This window comes from Narcine bancroftii, chromosome 5 (genome assembly GCF_036971445.1).
Source record: "Narcine bancroftii isolate sNarBan1 chromosome 5, sNarBan1.hap1, whole genome shotgun sequence".
In the NCBI taxonomy this organism is placed as follows: Eukaryota; Metazoa; Chordata; class Chondrichthyes; order Torpediniformes; family Narcinidae; genus Narcine; species Narcine bancroftii.
In genome coordinates this window covers 139,936,784-139,955,963 of record NC_091473.1, presented here as the reverse complement: position 1 = coordinate 139,955,963, position 19,180 = coordinate 139,936,784, and the positions used below count along the sequence as shown (strand labels likewise).

Genomic DNA, 19,180 nt, shown 5'->3' with positions numbered 1-19,180 from the left:
CCTGCCCATAACCCTCCAATCCCATCACATCCATGCACTTATCCAACCTTTTCTTAAATGACAACATTGACCTTGCTGCAACCACCTCTTCTGGAAGGTCATTCCACTTAGCCACCACGCTCTGAGTGAAGAAGCTCCCTCTCATGTTACTTCTAAACTTTTGCCCCCAACCCTTAACTTATGACCCCTCATTCCAATCTCACCTACCTCAAGGGGAAGAGCCTATTCACATCTCCTCTATCTATCCGCCTCATAATTTTATATACCTCTATCAAATCCCCCCTCAGCTTTCTTCGCTCCAATGAATAAAGACCCAGTCTACTCAATCTTTCTTTGTGTTCTAGATACTCCAATCCAGGCAACATTTTACTAAATCTTCTCTGCACCCTCTCTACCTTATTGATATCCTTCCTATAATTTGGGGACCAGAACTGCACACAGTATTCCAAATTCGGCCTCACCAATGCCTTGAATAGTCTCAACATCACCTCCAAACTCCTATATTCTAAGCTTTGATTTATAAAGGCCAGCATACCGAAAGTCTTCTTCACTACCCTATCCACATGAGATTGCACTTTCAAAGAACAATGAACCATTATTCCAAGATCTCTCTGTTCCTCTGCATTCCCCAATGTCCTCCCCTTCACTGCATGTGTCCTATTTTGGTTATTCTTCCCAAAATGAAGCATTTCACACTTCTCTACATTAAACTCCACCTGCCACCTTTCAGCCCTATTTTTGTATCATCCGCATATTTACCACTCCATCATCCAAATCATTAATGTAAATGACAAACAGCAAGGGACCCATCACCAAGCCCTGAGGCCCACTGCTTGTCACTGGCCACCATCCTGACAGAGAGTTATCCACCATGACTCTCTGGCATCTACCCTCTGGCAGCCACCATTGAACCCATCTGACTATCTCAACATAAATATCTAGCGCCTGAACCTTCCTTACCAATCTTCCATGTGGAACCTTATCGAAGGCCTTCCTGAAATCCATATAGGCTACATCTACTGCTCTACCCTCATCAAACTTCCAAATCACCTCCTCAAAAAAATCAACAAGATCTGTCAAACATGACCTTCCCCACACAAACCCATGTTAGGTTTTCCTGATCAGTCCTTGCCTCTCTAGATACTTATACATATTATCTCTAAGAATATTTTCCATTAGTTTAAGGACTACCAACGTCATACTTACTGGCCTATAATTGCTGGGCCTACATCTGGAGCCCTTTTTAAATAGAGGAACAACATTTGCAATATACCAATCCTGTAGCACCACGCCCCCCTCTAGTGACTGTTGAAAAATCACTGTCAGAGCCTCCACTATTTCCTCCCTGACTTCCCTCAAGGTCCTGGGGGAATGTTGGATCTCGTCGGGATCCGGAGACTTAGCCACCTTTATATGCCTCAAAAGTTCTAATACCCCCCTCTTTCCTAATCCTTACATTTTCCATAATCAACCCTTTTGCTTCTCTTATTCTACACGATTCCATATCCTTTCCCTTAGTGAATACCGAAGAGAAGAATTCATTCAACATCTCCCCCATCTCATTTGGCTCCGCACACATTTGTCCGCTCTGATTCTCTCAGGGACCAATTTTATCTTTCACTCTCCTTTTGCTATTTACATATTGGTAAAAACCCTCCAGATTTACTTTAACCAGAGGAGAAAAATTCTTAGCCCACAAAAATCTTGGATGAGGAGTTGCAATGATACAGGAAACCCATTTGGTTGACATTGAGCATATAAAGCTCAAGAGAGAATAGGTGGGCCAGGTATTTAATGCCTCCTGTGGGAAAAGGAGAGGGGTGGCCATTTTATTCAATAAGAGTGTAGTCTGCTCTGCAGAAAAAGTGATCCAACACACACTGGGGAGATAGATCATGGTAACTGGTACAATAAGTGGAAAAGATATTTCAATACCGAATAGTTATGCTCCAACAGAAGATGATTCCTCTTTCTTTGGAGACATTGCGAATATAATTGCAAATAATGTTAAAGGTATGATCATTGTCGGTGGTGACTTTAATGCTCCATTAAAGGCATATGAGAGGCTGAATAGATCACCAATAGTACACAAGCATTCAAAAAATCTAAAACAAGAGCTGGGGTTAGTATACCTATGAAGACACAGAAACTCAAAGGGGAGAGACTTTAGTTTCTTCTCAAATGTACATGGGAATTATTCATGCATAGATATGTTTTGTGTTCTTAAACAAAGTATGTATGAAGTTCTGGCTGTCCAGTTAAAATAGACTCAATAACAATCAGTGAGCACGTACTTATAATCCTCACCCTGGTTTTATAAATAGAAAAGTGTTTTAAATATTGGGGAGCAAACATTTCTCTATTGACTGACACTTTACTGACTCAGGAAATTAAACTGTGTATGGAGGAAATTTTTGATATCAATGAGAATGGTAAAGTTACACCATCCATCTCGTGGGATGCCGCTAAAGCAATAATAATGGATAAAATGATTGAAATATGAATAAGAAAGAACAGGTCAAAGTAATCAGACCTGGAAGGTACTAATAAAGAACTCCTAAATGTGTTCCCAGGAGGGAGCAGTAAAAATGATAGCATGTAGAGAAGAACAGAAAATAAAGGGAGTTATTAATAAACTAAAGAATAATGTCCCCAGGGATCGATGGAATTCCAGAAGAATTCTACACATGTTATAGGGAGGAGCTCACTTATACAGATTGCTCAAATAACAATTATTATAGGAGAAGAGAAGAAAAAAAGAATTGCAAATCTTTTTTTTAAAAAAGGAAATTATAACTTAATTGAAAATAAATTACAATTTCTTTCCCTTTATCCTTTTTGGATTGGAGTTTTGTAAATGTTATGCTTTGAGATACTATTAATAATGTGCTTTGGAATTTTGAATTGTGTTCATATTTGATATAATTTCTTTTTTTGACATTTTTACTACGTTGCACATTGTATAATTGTATATTATATATGAAGATCCAGCTGCGATGGGTGGGTTACGTCTCCAGAATGGAGGACCATCGCCTTCCCAAGATCGTGTTCTATGGTGAGCTCTCCACTGGCCACCGTGACAGAGGTGCACCAAAGAAAAGGTACAAGGACTGCCTAAAGAAATCTCTTGGTGCCTGCCACATTGACCACCGCCAGTGGGCTGATATCACCTCAAACCGTGCATCTTGGCGCCTCACAGTTTGGCGGGCAGCAACCTCCTTTGAAGAAGACCGCAGAGCCCACCTCACTGACAAAAGGCAAAGGAGGAAAAACCCAACACCCAACCCCAACCCCAACCCACCAATTTTCCCTTGCAACCGCTGCAACCGTGTCTGCCTGTCCCGCATCGGACTTGTCAGCCACCAACGAGCCTGCAGCTGACGTGGACTTTTACCCCCTCCATAAATCTTCGTCCGCGAAGCAAAGCCAAAGAAGAGAATATGAATAATGGATATGATTTACAATTTGTATGTTAACGACATGCAGAATATCTTATTTACTTCTTGTAACTGTCCATACCATCTTATTTAATTGTACCCTTTGTACAAGTTCTTTATTAAAATCAATAAAAATATTTTAAAAAGATAACATAATAGGAAACACTATGGACATAAAACAGAAATGAGAATTAGAAATCAACATTTGTATTATAGATGAAGTGTGGGAAAAGACATGCCTTAATGGTCACAAGTTAACAAGTAGCCCTATGTGGAGGGAGTTTGAATGGAAAATTAAAATTAGAGTATTTAAGACTCCTCATGTGTTGGCAAGATAGAGTAGCACCTCAGAATTATGCTGGAGAGAATGCGGGAAGATACCTTGGTGATCATACCTGTTGTGTTGGGTTCAAACGCACTCGTAATAAAAACTACCTTGAGCCTAGAGTCACGTTTGAAGCTTGCTTTATTTGACCATACTCTTAGTGAACACTGACATGCGCAAGCTTTTCCCTCCTCCACAAGCCTCTCTCTCCACAATGCGGAAGTCGCGTCCCGTGACGTCATCAGCCCACTTGACACCGCAGCCCCTTTACTTTGCATTTGAAGCCCCCTTTTCCTGTGGCTTCGCCCGCTACAATTACCTTTACGCGTTCAGGTACAAAAATACACAAAACATTTACATAAAAATCCTTCTTGACTGGGTGTTTCATAGTCTCTAGCAGTCTCTTCTCGGTCTGACCTCGTTTTTATTATTTCAGGCAGACTTTAGGTTTCAATCGGTGGAGTCTTTGGACCTGCCTTTGCAGGAGTGTCCATTTCTGGCCAGAGCTCTTGTCGCTTTTCACCTCGAGATTCTGGCATGGGAACAAGATGATGGCGATTCCATCTCAGTGTCCCTTGTGGTCTGCTAACGATGTATGATTGTGGGCTGTGAAGCATGGAAGTCGCTGTACCTTGCGGACTTGTCTTGCTCTCTGCTCTGCACCATTGTTTTAACTTATTGCTGTTCTGCTGTCTTCCTCTCTTAAGTTGCACTGCATCTACGACCAGTTTTCTCATTTCTCGCAAGTCAGTTTGCAGTTGCTTTATCACCTCTGACCGCCTAGCTAATGTGACTGATTTCATGAGGGTGAGGTCTTTGTCGAGTTGCATTCTCTCCGACAGTGACGAATCTCTTCGACCCACTACTCTTTCTTCTTTGGCTTGGCTTCGTGAACGAAGATTTATGGAGGGGTAAAGTCCACGTCAGCTGCAGGCTCGTTGGTGGCTGACAAGTCCGATGCGGGACAGGCAGACACGGTTGCAGCGGTTGCAAGGGAAAATTGGTGGGTTGGGGTTGGGTGTTGGGTTTTTTCTCCTTTGTCTTTTGACAGTGAGGTGGGCTCTGCGGTCTTCTTCAAAGGAGGTTGCTGCCCGCCGAACTGTGAGGTGCCAAGATGCACAGTTTGAGGCGATATCAGCCCACTGGCGGTGGTCAATGTGGCAGGCACCAAGAGATTTCTTTAGGCAGTCCTTGTACCTCTTCTTTGGTGCACCTCTGTCTTGGTGGCCAGTGGAGAGCTCGCCATATAACACGATCTTGGGAAGGCAATGGTCCTCCATTCTGGAGACGTGATCTACCCAGCGCAGTTTGATCTTCAGCAGCGTGGATTCGACGCTGTCAGCCTCTTCCATCTCGAGTACTTCGATGTTGGTGATGAAGTCACTCCAATGAATGTTGAGGATGGAGCGGAGACAACGCTGGTGGAAGCGTTCTAGGAGCTGTAGGTGATGCCGGTAAAGGACCCATGATTCAGAGCCGAACAGGAGTGTGGGTATGACAACAGCTCTGTATACGCTAATCTTTGTGAGGTTTTTCAGTTGGTTGTTTTTCCAGACTCTTTTATGTCGTCTTCCAAAGGCGCTATTTGCCTTGGTGAGTCTGTTGTCTATCTCGTTGTCAATTCTTGCATCCGACGAAATGGTGCAGCTGAGATAGGTAAACTGGTTGACCGTTTTGAGTTTTGTGTACCCGATGGAGATGTGGGGGGGCTGGTAGTCATGGTGGGGAGCTGGCTGATGGAGGACCCACTACTAGTCTATCGTGTAAAAGATCAACATGCAGATCCCCATATTCGCAGGGCTGTAATGAACGTGTCTACTGTGTCTGCAGGCTGCTGCACTTTCTTGGTGAATTTTGCCTGTTCGTAAATTACATTCTTCTTCGTAACAAAATAATAATCGAACCCTCGCCGTACTGCATCATCCTGCTGCCGCTGTATGCTCATTAAGTCTAGGCCCCGTAGCACGTCATCAGCCTCGTTCCCCCGCCCCTCCCCATGCAGTATACCAGCATTTTCACCTGGCTAGCTTCAGAGGAATTATTTAAATGACTTGCCAGTCTGAAGCGCTCAAATCTTTTTATCCACCTCTCCCACTCCTGTGGCTTTGAGAAATCTAAGGGTTCTGGAGGTTTTATCGTGAAAGTTGCCTTGGAGGTGCCTCCACATGTTCAGGCCCATCCTCCATCTTAGCTCATCTCTTTCATTTTTACTCTTTCGCTGCTCCACTTCTGACACCATGTCGTGTTTGGTTCAAACACACTCGTAATAAAAACTAACTTGAGCCTGGAGGTGTGTTTGTAGCTTGCTTTATTTGACCATACTCTTAGTGAACATCTACATGCACAAGCTTTCCATGCTCATCCCCAGCCCCTCTCTCCACGATGAGGAAGTCCCGCCCCGCAATGCCATCGGCCCGCCCGACATCCCACCAATAGTGTTTCACCACAATACCCATACACCGGCCGACTGCAGGGGGCAACCTCTGCACCTGCAGGATTGTTAGGGGACAGGACAACACCTGGCCGGCTGTCAATCAGTCGATCTGAATGGATTAAGCCCCACCCGGTCGGATGTCAATCACCCTCCGGGTTATAAGCCTGCGCCAGCCTCCCGAAGTCTCATTCAGAGTTGTTGTTGGCTCTGTGGAAGTCTTTGTGGATTAAAGCCTGTTGTACAGTCTTTACTTTGTGTGTGTCTGATTCTGGCTAACTGCGCACCACAATTTAATCCACAAAAGGACTTTTTTCTCATGGCTGCATGGGAAAAACTCCTGAGCGCAGGAAGCCTCGAAGTCAACCCATGCCATCTGGAAGCCCAGACACGCTTCGAGATCTGGTGGCATGCAGTCAAAGCAATCGTTGAGGCACACACAGGAGGCATCCTGGACTCAGATCAGAAGAGACTGGTCCTACTCCAGTCAAAGCTGGGTCCCCACACCTTCCAGACAACCAAAGGCTGCTCCACATAGAAGGACACAATGGACACTCTCGTGAACTTGTACAAGCCCCCCATGAATGCTGTCTTTGCAAGTACCTCCTCAATACCTGAGCCCAGCAACCCGGGGAGACAGCTGAGTCTTACCTGGGACACCTGCGAGAGTTGGCCCGACCATGTCTGGCTGAATCCGGGGTAGGCGCAGAGGAAGTCGAGAGGCTGATTCGGGATGCCTTCATCTGAGGGCTAGACTCGAGGGCTATCTGGCAGAAGCTGCTGGAAGATAGTATCGATACCCTGACCAAGACGGGGGAAGTGGACCAAATCCTGGAAGATGCAGCCCTACACATCGAAGCCTTCAGGTTCCCCCAGGCCCCCTCACACTGCAGCTCCAGACCAAGCAGGGGAAGAGAACATCGCTGCGGCAGGTGCCCGGCACCCCTGTAAGTACTGTGGGTCCTGGTGTGGGTCAGACCGACGATCGCACCAAAACTGCCCGGCTAGTGTTCCCGATGCGGCAAGAAAAGCCACTTTGCTAAAATGTGCCTCTCAAAACCAGCCAGCAGCTCAGTGGCCCACTCTGACCTCCCCACCTCCCCTGCGGACCCCTCCACAAGCGCATGCCGAGCGCCGCCTTTGTCCCCACTATGACTTCTGCCTTCCCCGACCCTGACGGTGCAGCATCTGGCCCCGCTAGTGACAATCACAGCGTGTCCCTCGTGCACTTGGACCAGCCCCCGCCCTCGCCAGCGCCGTTCATAGAAAACTACAATGACACCACTTCCGGCTCATGGTGTGATATTACTTCCAGCTGACATAATGACATCACCTCTGCCAGCCGTGATGACATCACTTCCCCCGGCGCAACGAACACAGCTAGGGAAGGAGGCCAGCCATGCTGCGGGCACCTGCGTGCCGCTGCCATCTTGGGCTGGTCAGAGGCCGACATGGAGGGCCCCCGATGATGACGGGGACGATGTGGTCAACACAGGCGATGACCAGGCTGCCCCACCGATGCTCCCCACACCTCCAAACGTCATTATTTGCCACACACCACACCCCACGATGACGTGGTCAACATGAGCGATGACCAGGCCGCTCTACCGACGCTCCCCATGCCTCAAATCGCCGCACACAGCCGGAGAGTGACAACCCTGATCCCGAGATGGTCCTGGCTGCCACCATTCTAACCAGAACATCCCTCATGACCTCGGGTGCTCTATAATGGACGTGCAAGTCAACAGGCAGGTAACAAAGTGCCTGTTCGACAGTGGCAGCACTGAGAGCTTCTTTCACCCGAGTGTGGGCCACTCCTTGAGATTAAAAGTCCACCCTACCACCTTCTCAATCACCCTCGCCACCAAGGATAAGACTGCAGAGTGTCACCCTTGCCTTCGGGGGGCCCCAACCTCAACAGTGCACCAACCTACCAGCCCCGGCCAACTGCGGCCTCTCCACTCTACGCATCAATTCTCGACGCTCTTGGCACATCTTACCCTAGGCTGCAAGCCAATCGCCGCAAGAAGTAGGTGCTATTGCGCCACAGACAGAGACTTTATCAAGGCAGTGCAGCAACTCCTGGCAAAGGTGTCATAGAGCCCAATAACAACCGTTGAAGAGACCAAGTCCTGGTGGTCAAAGGGGGAAGTAAGCAGAGGATGGTCATGGATTACAGCCAGACCATAAACTGGTACACCCAACTGGATGCCTACCCCCTGTCGAGGATAGCCAACATGGTCAACGAGATAGCCCGCTACTGGGTTTTCTCCACAATTGACCTGAAGTCGGCGTATCACCAAATTCCCATCCACCTGAAGGACAAGCCCTACACTGCCTTCGAGGTGGACGGGCGCATGTACCAGTTCCACCGAGTTTCCTTTAGGGTCACGAATGGGGTCTCTGTCTTCCATTGGGAGATAGATCGCATGGTAGACCAGCACAAGCCAAAGGCGAGGTTCCCGTATCTGGATAACGTTATTATCTGCGGCCGTGTCCAGCAGGACCATGATGCAAACCTGGAAAAATTCCTCCAGATGACCGGGGAGCTGAACCTCACTTACAACAAGGAGAAGTGTGTGTTCAGCACCATCCGCCTCACCATCCTGGGGTACATCATGGCCCAGATCCAGAAAGGATGCACCCATTAATGGAGCTATCTCTTTCCCCCCCCCCCCCCCCTCACACTAAAGGCTCACCATAGGTACCTTGGCCTATTTTCCTATTACTCGCAGTGTGTCCCTCGCTTCTCGGACAAGGTCCGCCCACTGGCCCAAGCTACAACTTTTCCCCTCCCACCCGAAGCGCAGACAGCCTTCATCCACAACAGGCAGGACATCACGGATGCCACGATGCAGGCCGTGGATGAGGACACCTCCTTCCAGGTGGAGAGCGATGCCTCCAAGTTAGCCCTGGCCACTACCCTCAACCAAGGGGGGGGGGGGTGTCCTGTCGCCTTCTTCTCTAGGACCCTCCGCGGCTCCGAGCTAGGGCATTCCGCCATTGAAAAGGAGGCCCAGGTGATTGTGGAAGAAGTCTGCCACTGGCACCACTACCTGGCCAGCAGGAGATTGACCCTCCTCACGGACCAGCGGGCCATGGCGTTCATGTTTAACACTACCCACAAGAGCAAGATCAAGAATGACAAGATCCTGGGCTGGAGAATTGAGCTGGCAACCTACAGCTACAACATCCAGTACCACCCTGGAAAGTTTAATGACTCCCCCGATGTCCTCTCTTGGACAATGACAGGCTGCAGGCACTGCATGAGTCCCTCTGCCATCTGGATGTCACAAGGTTGTTCTTTTCTTTGGCTTGGCTTCGCGGACGAAGATTTATGGAGGGGGTAAAAAGTCCACGTGAGCTGCAGGCTCGTTTGTGGCTGACAAGTCCGATGCGGGACAGGCAGACATGGTTGCAGCGGTTGCAGGGGAAAATTGGTTGGTTGGGGTTGGGTGTTGGGTTTTTCCACCTTTGCCTTTTGTCAGTGAGGTGGGCTCTGCGGTCTTCTTCAAAGGAGGTTGCTGCCCGCCAAACTGTGAGGCGCCAAGATGCACGGTTTGAGGCGTTATCAGCCCACTGGCGGTGGTCAATGTGGCAGGCACCAAGAGATTTCTTTAGGCAGTCCTTGTACCTTTTCTTTGGTGCACCTCTGTCACGGTGGCCAGTGGAGAGCTCGCCATATAACACGATCTTGGGAAGGCGATGGTCCTCCATTCTGGAGACGTGACCCATCCAGCGCAGCTGGATCTTCAGCAGCGTGGACTCGATGCTGTCGACCTCTGCCATCTCGAGTACTTCGAGACGGCGGCCCCGGCCTCGGTCGAGTGAGGCAGGCGGAGGCCCCGATCCGGGCAGAGAGTTGGAGGCGGCGGCCCCAGTCCGGGCACAGGGAGAGCAGCAGCGGACCAGGTTGTACCACTTCATTAAGTCCCAGAACCTGCCATATACCATCAGGGACATGACCGAGGCCTGCCGGGTCTGCGAGGAGTGTAAACCTAGTTTCTTCTGCCTGCCCCAGGCCCATGTCGTAAAGGCCACTCAGCCCTTCGAGCGTCTTGGCATGGATTTCATGGTCGTGGACGAGTACTCACGCCTTCCTTTTCATTATCTCTTCACCATGTTTGGCTACCCTGTTTTCATCCACAGCGACCGGGGGTCTAGTTTCATGAGTGATGAGCTGCACCAGTACCTGACTGTGAGGGGCATCGCAACTAGCCGCACGACGAGTTATAACCCGAGAGGCAATGGGCAAGTGGAATGCGAAAACGGGGTGGTCTGGAAGGCAGTCCTCCTGGCTCTTAAATCAAAAGTGTGGGCTGTTGAGTACTGGCAGGACGCCCTGCCAAGGTGCTCCATGCCATTCGGTCGCTTCTGTGTACTGCTACCAATGAGACCCCTCAAGAACATCTGTTCTCATTTCCCAGGAAGTCAGCGACTGGAATGTCCTTCCCAGCATGGTTGGCGTCCCCGGGACCAGTGCTCCTGTGTAAGCACATATGGACACACAAGGCCAAACCCCTGGTTGAGCAGGCTTTCTTCCTACATGCGAACCACAACTACGCCTATGTTAGGTTTGGCAGTGGCAGGGAGGACACCGTCTCAACCAGGGACGTGGCACCAGCAGAAGCACCCACCATTTTACAGTATCCTTCAGCCCAGGATGATGCCGACCAGGTATACATCCCTGTCCTCCACCAGGGGCCCGCTTCAGCCATGGGAGATGAACCTGCCCCCCCACCAAACCAATACGACTCTCACACATCGACCCTGGCCCCCTTGGCCACCCCTCCTTGCGGCACCACACCAGTCACTCAGACTCCTGCCGCCAACCCCCCTACTTCCCCTCCAACCAGTGACCAGAAGCCAGTCCTATGATGGTCACAGAGACTCCGGCGGCTGCCGGATCGTCTCAATCTATAAATATTGTATTTTGTATAGTGGGTACAATTCTTTGTTACTGCCCCCCCCGGGACAATTTTAAAAAAGGGGGTTAATGTGGTGGTATACCCCCAGCCTACTGCAGGGGGCAACATCTGCATCTGCAGGAGTGTAAGGGGACAGAACAACACCTGGCCGGCTGTCAATCAGTCGACCTGAATGGATCAAGCCCCACCCAGTCTGGTGTCAATCACCCTCTGGGATATAAGCCTGCGCCAGCCTCCCGAAGTCTCACTCAGAGTTACTGCAGCTACAGCCAGCCTGGCTCTATGGAAGTCTTTGTGGATTTAAGCCTGTTGTACAGTCTTTACCTTGTGTGTGTCTGATTCTGGCTAACAGCGCACCACAGAGAGATATTCTTTTCTTTTTAAAATATTTGTATTGATTTTCAGTAAAAGTTTGTTAAATACAATTATGGGATGTGCTACAGAAAAAAAGAGACAAAGAAAAGTACTGCAAGAATAATCATACATATGAATTCCCAAAGTACAACTATAATAATAAAAAATTGACACAATACATTTAAATTTTCCAAACCCCTAACCTTAAACAAGATTGAAAGTTTATGTTGATGAAACAAAGTACCTCACTCTGAAGTGGGACAACATGAGCCAAAATTCTGCATTAACACTGAACCTAGAGATTATTGGAAGGATATTCAGGTGGAAAGTGAGCAAATCATTGAGATAGGCCTACTTTTGGAGCCAGCATATTTTATATTGGGAGTGACTCCAAAGGATATAGATACCAAAAACCAGGCATGTTTACTTGGGGTGTCGCTGTTGATCACAGAGAAGATGATTACAGTATTATGGAGAAATGTAAAGCCACCAACTGTCCAACAATGGAGGGAAAGATTAAAAAGTGTATATTTGATGGAAAGCATGAGCCCTAAACTCCAACTAAGGACTGATGTTTTCAACATCAAGTGGACACCGGTAATACTGTACTACAGTTAACAAGATTGATTAAGGACATAACCTCTCTGCAATCTCAATAGTGGGAAGGAGTTCGACTGACGCACTCTACAAGTAATTGGAGTAATGTAGTCAGATGAGATTGTTATTGTGTACAAGTACATAAAAAAGTACATATATAGGGATGACAGTATAAATTCACTAAGATTTATTCTGACCCTCTCCTCTTTAAGCTTGAAAATGTCACAATGGGCATATGGTTAAATATATAGGTGACTGCATATTAGTTAGAATGAGGTTAATTGGGTACCTAAATCTGTGATGCCTCCAGGAACCAAATTCAATAAAGATTGATGTGCTGTTATATGATTTAATATTTTGTTTGTGAGTTCACATGATATGATTGCATATGGAAATAAAAGTTCAAAAAAATACCCACTTTTGCAGGATGTGCAAGGATTGGTGTTAAGTCTGGCAGATTCAAAAATGTGTATACTCAATCCAACAAAATCATCCAGTTTTGAAGGGTTAAAATCCCAGATACAGACAGACTAGTATCAATCTTACTTGATAAGAGGATTAAGTTTATAATCTTAAATTTTATAATCTACTAGCATTCTGTAGCACATCAAAATTTTCACAGTACATTATTAAAAATGTATGAATGCATATACCTGAAACACGTGCAGCACGGATGGCATAGCAGTTAACGCAATGCCTTTTCAGCACCTGCGATTTGAATCCTGCGGTGTCTGTAAGGAGTTTGTATGCTCTCCCCATGTCTGTGTAGGTTTACCCTGGGGGCTGCAGATTCCTAACACCATTCAAAACGTACTGGGGATTTTAGGTTAATTTGGCGGCACGGACTTGGGGGCCAAAATGGCCTATTACCATGCTATATGTCTAAATGTAAAAAAAATAATTTTGGCTACGTCAACAAGAATAGGTTCAATGGCTACCATCTTCTAGACTCCAGAATGTTGGTTTCAGCAACAACTAATGATGGCAGGCAATGTCAGTATAAATTTTGATACCATCCAGTTTACGACACCTTTTGTAATCACATTTATCAGCAAGATTATATCATTCAACTCCTTATAATCAAGTTTCTAAATTGAGTGCTTTATTTGGCATTTTATCTTTATAAAAGTGCATTCAATTTGACAGCATCTTTCAGGTTATTTATTCTCATTTTAACTTGTACTCTACTGGAAATAAATTGGCCTAATCGTTGCACCATCTGTCTTTCCACTTGAGCCAAGAATTTTTCAACTGTAATTTACATTATAATAGATACTACATGGTCTTCCTGCACCCCCCTCCAATGGTAAATGTGCAATGTTATTTTTGATCATTAAAAGAAATTAAAATGCTTAAATTTTAAAGTTGCTTTTCATCTTCCATAAGAAAATTAAACATCTGATGACTTCAACTGTAGGTTAAATTAAGCACTTTGACATAATTAATATGAGCTTTTATTTAGTTCTTTTAAAAATAGAAATCTAATCCCAACATAATTAAATAATTTTCTTCCCAAGCCACGATTTTTGAAAAATTACTGAAGTGGGTGAATCGAACAAGTTACTTGTCCCGATGTAGGTTCCACAAACATTTTAAAAGGTATTGGATAAGAGATATATTTTGGTAAGTTCTTACATTATAATATCCATCTCTCATCAGTTTCCATAATTGCCTTGGAATTTATTAACCAATTAAAAAAACAATTCAACAATAATCAACCATTGTATTTTCACCCCCCCAAGTCACAATTTATTCAAATGACACACAGTGTTACCCACAATGTCAGAATTGATCAGGCAACAAGTTTGCCAAGCAAAACAGAGTTAATGTTTCAGGTCAAAATCCCTCTTCAGAATTGGAAGGGAGAGAAAACAATATAATTATGCATTGGGAATTGAGAAAATAAAGTGAATATCTTTGAGAAGTCAAGACCAGGGTTATCACAGGGATTGAGATATAGAGAGGTAATCCAGATGATGGATTATGGGATGTAATAGATTTGTGTTAATCTTTAGTTATAAAATATACACTTCTTAGTAAAGTTAGCTTGTGGCTGGATACAGGGTCATGTTCAGGTCATAGTGCAATGGTGTATCTGGAAATGTGTTAAGGGAGTTCAGTTTTGAGTTGTAGCATCCGAAAAATAGAAGCATAATGGAACTGAAATGTTCTTAATTGAAACTCAAGAACTATGTGTGGTTCTTAAAAGCATTTTTGTGTACATTCAGCATTATGCTGGCAGCTGTTTAAAAACTCAAGTACTGTTAGAATGACCCGTGTAAATTTTCCAGAGTCATAACCACTTAAACAGATATGAGGTCATTAGATTTTGTGAATGTGAGGTGACAAGTTGTGTTTTGGACAGAAATGAACTGAAACAGTAGTGATGTTGTGTCACATGATTTCATAGAAACATGTCTGGAAGAGAGAGAGAGACATTTTGAAACCAGTTGGAAGAAACACTACCACCTGTGAATACAGGATTGCTTTCCCTGTCAAGAGAAGAAGTTTCAAAAGCAGTGTTATTCTTATTAAAAGAAGAAACACCCAGTGGTATTTTAAAAGAAAATAGCCACTCTGACTGCTCTTTTAAAAGAGAGGCAGCCTCATGTGTGTCCAGAGGAATGGTCACTTTTGATTAAGTTCAAAACCATCGTGAAAGATATAGACTCAGTAATTCTCAAGGAAAATAGGAGGTGGTTTGTGGAAAATCAATCAAATGGAGGATTGAAGAATTTAGTTCGTATGAAGGAATTTAGTTCATATGAAGGAACACTGTTTTCAAAACAACTCTACAAAAGGAATTTGTGAGTTTTAAAGAAGTCTGATGATTTTATGTTTCAAAATACTTAATTATTGCTTTTAAGCAACAATTTAAAGATGCTTCACTCTTGCTTCATAATTACTTCTGAAGCACAATTTAAAAAGATGCTCACATTCAACAAGATGCTTGAAACTGGACTTTAAAAATGATTTTCAGAATCAAGCTTAAACTTTAATAGTTTGGGATTTAATCACATATACATAAATATACGCATTTATAATAGTTTTATTTTTGTTTGTCCTTCGTAGTCAAAGATGACTTCAAAGTCAAATGGGAGATTGGCGGCTGTGGGTCTGGAGGTGATTGGTGAGGCCAATCTGGGCCCTGAAGGCTCGCCCACATGTGGGACACAAGTGGATGGGTGCTGTCGTGGCAGTGGATGCTGCTCGGGCCTTGCACACAGCGTGCTTTCGTTGCGTCTCGATGATGCACCTGACTTCTGGCCCTCGACTAAGCACTTGCCCTGACACAGTTTCCGTACAGCAGCTGCTTAGGCAATCAGCTGTCTGGCATTCTGACCATATGCCCAGCCCATCTGGCTTGGGCTTTCAGCAGGAGGGGGTAGATGCTGCAGAGCCCAGCTCGTTCCAGGATTTCCGTGTCAGGGACTTTGTCCTGCCACCTGATGTGGAGGAGTCTGCGGAGACACCTCAGGTGAAAGTGGTTGAGCTGTTTGGCGTGTCCAGGTCTCACTGGTGTAAAAGAGAGTGGTAAGGACCACTGCACAGTAGACCTTCAGCTTGGTGGTAAGGCTGAGTCCTCTCTGCTCCCAGACGTTCTCATGGAGTTTCCCAAAGGTGGCGCTGGCCTTGGCAATCCTGTTGTTGACCTCAGCGTCTATGTTCACTGCGCAAGAGAGTATGCTGTCCAGGTAGGTGAAGTTATCGACTGCCTGGAGGTTCTGGCCCTTCACCGTGATGTGCGGCTCCTGGTATGGCTTTCCTGGGGTAGGCCGGTACATAACTTCAGTCTTTTTGGTGCTGATAGTGAGACGAAAGTTGTCGCAGGCTTGTGAGAAGAAATCCATTTCATGCTGCATCTTCTGCTCTGTGTTGGCGTTGAGTGCGCAGTCATCAGCAAATAAGAAGTCTCTGATAACCATCTCTTGCACTTTTGTAACTGCCTGTAGGTGCCTGAAGTCGAACAACCTGCCGTCAATCTTGTACTTGATGTGGATTCCTTCTTCGTAGTTACAGCTTTGTTTGACACCATTTGTCACAGGGAAGGCCTCTGACTCTTCGCCGTCACCCAGAACTTTCACCATTATACCATCGTGGGAACTGCCGGACGATTGTGATGAACTTTCTGGGGGAGCAGAACTTCTCCATAATCTTCCACAAGCCTTCTCTGCTGACCATATCGAAAGCCTTGGTTAGATCGACAAAGGTCACGAAGAGGTAGCTGTCTTGCTCCTGGCATTTTTCCTGGATTTGGCGCGCAGCAAAAATCATGTCCGCGGTTCTACGTTCAGCACAGAAGCTGCACTGGCTTTCTGGGAGCAGACCTTGCTCAAGGTGTTGGAGAAGGCGGTTGAGCAGGACACGGGCCAGAATCTTCCCAGCAATGGACAAGAGGGAGATGCCTCAGTGGTGGATGACTTTCCTCTTGTTTATGTGGACTAAATTTATATATATTTAGAGAGAGAGAGAGACACACACACACATTATATAATGTGTATATTATATAATGTATATAAATATAATGTTATATATATTACATGTACACACATTATATATACATTATATATTGTATACACGCACACATATAAGAATTGTTATGTTATTGATAGTTTAATAAAAACTATTATTTTGAATTTGTCTGGTGAATTTTCCACTGCTGTTCCTTTGTTAGTACTAATAAAATTTTATTAGTTCATAACAGGGAGCTATTATTAAGTGCTATAAATTCAGGTAAATTTCCCCTTCCACATCAGAAATGCCCATTTCAGCTGCAAATCATCAATCTTGTGAGAGTGACGCAGGCCCAACACTAGGACTGTCACAACTCACACAACCTGACCAGCTGGACACATTCAGAACACATGCATTTTACATTTTTCCACATTTTTGTCTATCCACAAGCTCCAATTCGTCTCATTTCATTGCTTTTGTTCCATTTCTTCTTTAACTGTCCTCATTAGCCATCGACTGAACGACTTCTGCAACTTTATCAGTGACATTTCCTTTTAAAACAATCTCTCTTCAACATAAATATAGCTTTCTTTCCCCCTTTCCCAGATTTGAAGAAGGGTTTTTGTCCAGAGTAACCTGACCTGATGAGTATTCCCAGAGCTTTCTGTTTATATCTTCACCTTTACAACATCTGTATTTTTTGATTTTCAATCATTAGCCAAATTCAATTGGGGAAAACATATAAAGTAATTTTGTAAAGTTTGTGTTTAAGAACAAACATTGCCACGAGTTAAAAAAGCAAGACTTATGCTCATAATTATCTAACTTTTTTTCTTAGCCTCCCCAACCTTGTTGCATTCTGCATTAAATTAATTGGCACTGCATTCAGTGCCTGTAACACAAAGTGGAAAAAAAAATCAAAATCTGTTGCACCTGCTTTCCAAAGAGCCTTTCTTTGATTTTTTTCTCTGCGATTGCTTGGATTTTATTTTATTCTGGTCAAAATGCTTTGATTTCTTTTTTTCTTTTTTCTTCTTTTCCTTTCTGACTCTGTTTCTTCTCTTCAACTTAGAGAGTGGACCACGTGTTAATGCTGTGAGTTGTTCATGTACTGCTTTCAACTGGTAGGAATAGAGGAATAATTATATAATATTGATGGAAATTTAACTAATTTCATATTTCATAAGAACATACGAAATAGGAGCATGAGTCGGCCATCCGGCCCATTGAGCCTGCTCCGCCATTCAATAAGATCATGGTTGACTCAACTTCACCTACCTGCCTTTTCCCCATATTCCTTAATTTCTTTTTTTTTAATGTAAAAATATATCTAACTGAACTTAAATAAGTTTAATGAAGTAGCCTCAGCTACTGTCCTGGGCAGATAATTTCACAGATCCACTACTCTGGGAAAAACAGTTTTTCCTCATCTCTGTCTTAAATCTTCTCCCCTGAATCTTGAGGCTGTGTTCCCTAGTTCTGGTCTCACTTACCAGTGAAAACAATTTTCCTGCCTCTATCTTAATCTATCTCTTTCATAATTTTATTTTTTCTAGAAGATCTCCTTTCATTCTTCTGAATTCGAGTGAGTAAAATCCCAGGCGATTTAGTCTCTCCTCATAGGTCAACCCCCTCATTTCTGGGATCACTTCTCTGGACTGCTTCCAAAGCCAGAATATCCTTCATCAAGTATGGAGACCAGATCTGCACACAATACTCCAGGTGTAGTCTCACCAGCACCTTGTATAGTTGCAGCATGACCTCCCTGCTCTTGAATTTAATTCCTCTAGCAATGACAGCCAACATTCCATTTGCCTTCTTAATAACCTGCTGTACCTGCAACCAAACATTTTGTGATTCATGCACAAACACTCCCACATCCTTCTGCACTTCAGCATGCTGCAGTTTTTCACTATTTAAATAATAATCTGCTCTTCTATTTTTCCTATCAAAGTGGATGACCTCACATTTACTAACATTGTATTCCATCTGTCAGACCATTGCCCACTCACCGAACTTAATTTTATACTCTGCAGCCTATCCACATCCTCTGAACAATTAGCTCTCCCACTCAACTTTGTATCTGATGCACCATCAATCACTCAGAAAACTACTATGGAGAAACCAATAGGCTTTAATAGACTTGAGAACATAGCATATGCTTACTGTTCAGTTGTCCAGCACTGAGTTGCAGTGGGCTGTGGAACAGCCACCTTTTTGCAGAAGCCTGTGGGGAGGGGCCAATAGGTATGCTTGACAAGATAATTATTTCTTCTTTGGCTTGGCTTCGCGGACGAAGATTTATGGAGGGGGTAAATGTCCACGTCAGCTGCAGGCTCGTTTGTGGCTGACAAGTCCGATGCGGGACAGGCAGACACGGTTGCAGCAGTTGCAGGGGAAAATTGGTTGGTTGGGGTTGGGTATTGGGTTTTTCCTCCTTTGCCTTTTATCAGTGAGGTGGGCTCTGCGGTCTTCTTTAAAGGAGGTTGCTGCCCGCCAAACTGTGAGGTGCCAAGATGCACGGTTTGAGGCGATATCAGCCCACTGGCGGTGGTCAATGTGGCAGGCACCAAGAGATTTCTTTAGGCAGTCCTTGTACCTTTTCTTTGGTGCACCTCTGTCACGGTGGCCAGTGGAGAGCTCGCCATATAAC

The 19,180-nt window shown here is 45.0% G+C and overlaps 1 protein-coding gene across 7 annotated transcripts in view; it reads right to left on the bottom strand.

The window, feature by feature from the left end:
* The window catches only part of LOC138764011 (bromodomain-containing protein 3-like), a 160,325-nt gene that overhangs the window by 52,876 nt on the left and 88,269 nt on the right, over nucleotides 1-19,180 (bottom strand). For all 7 annotated transcript variants that reach the window (XM_069939194.1, XM_069939197.1, XM_069939200.1 and 4 more), the window contains exon 9: nucleotides 17,461-17,648. In XM_069939194.1, the coding sequence (XP_069795295.1) occupies nucleotides 17,461-17,648 (188 nt within the window). The remainder of the gene's footprint in view (nucleotides 1-17,460; nucleotides 17,649-19,180) is intronic.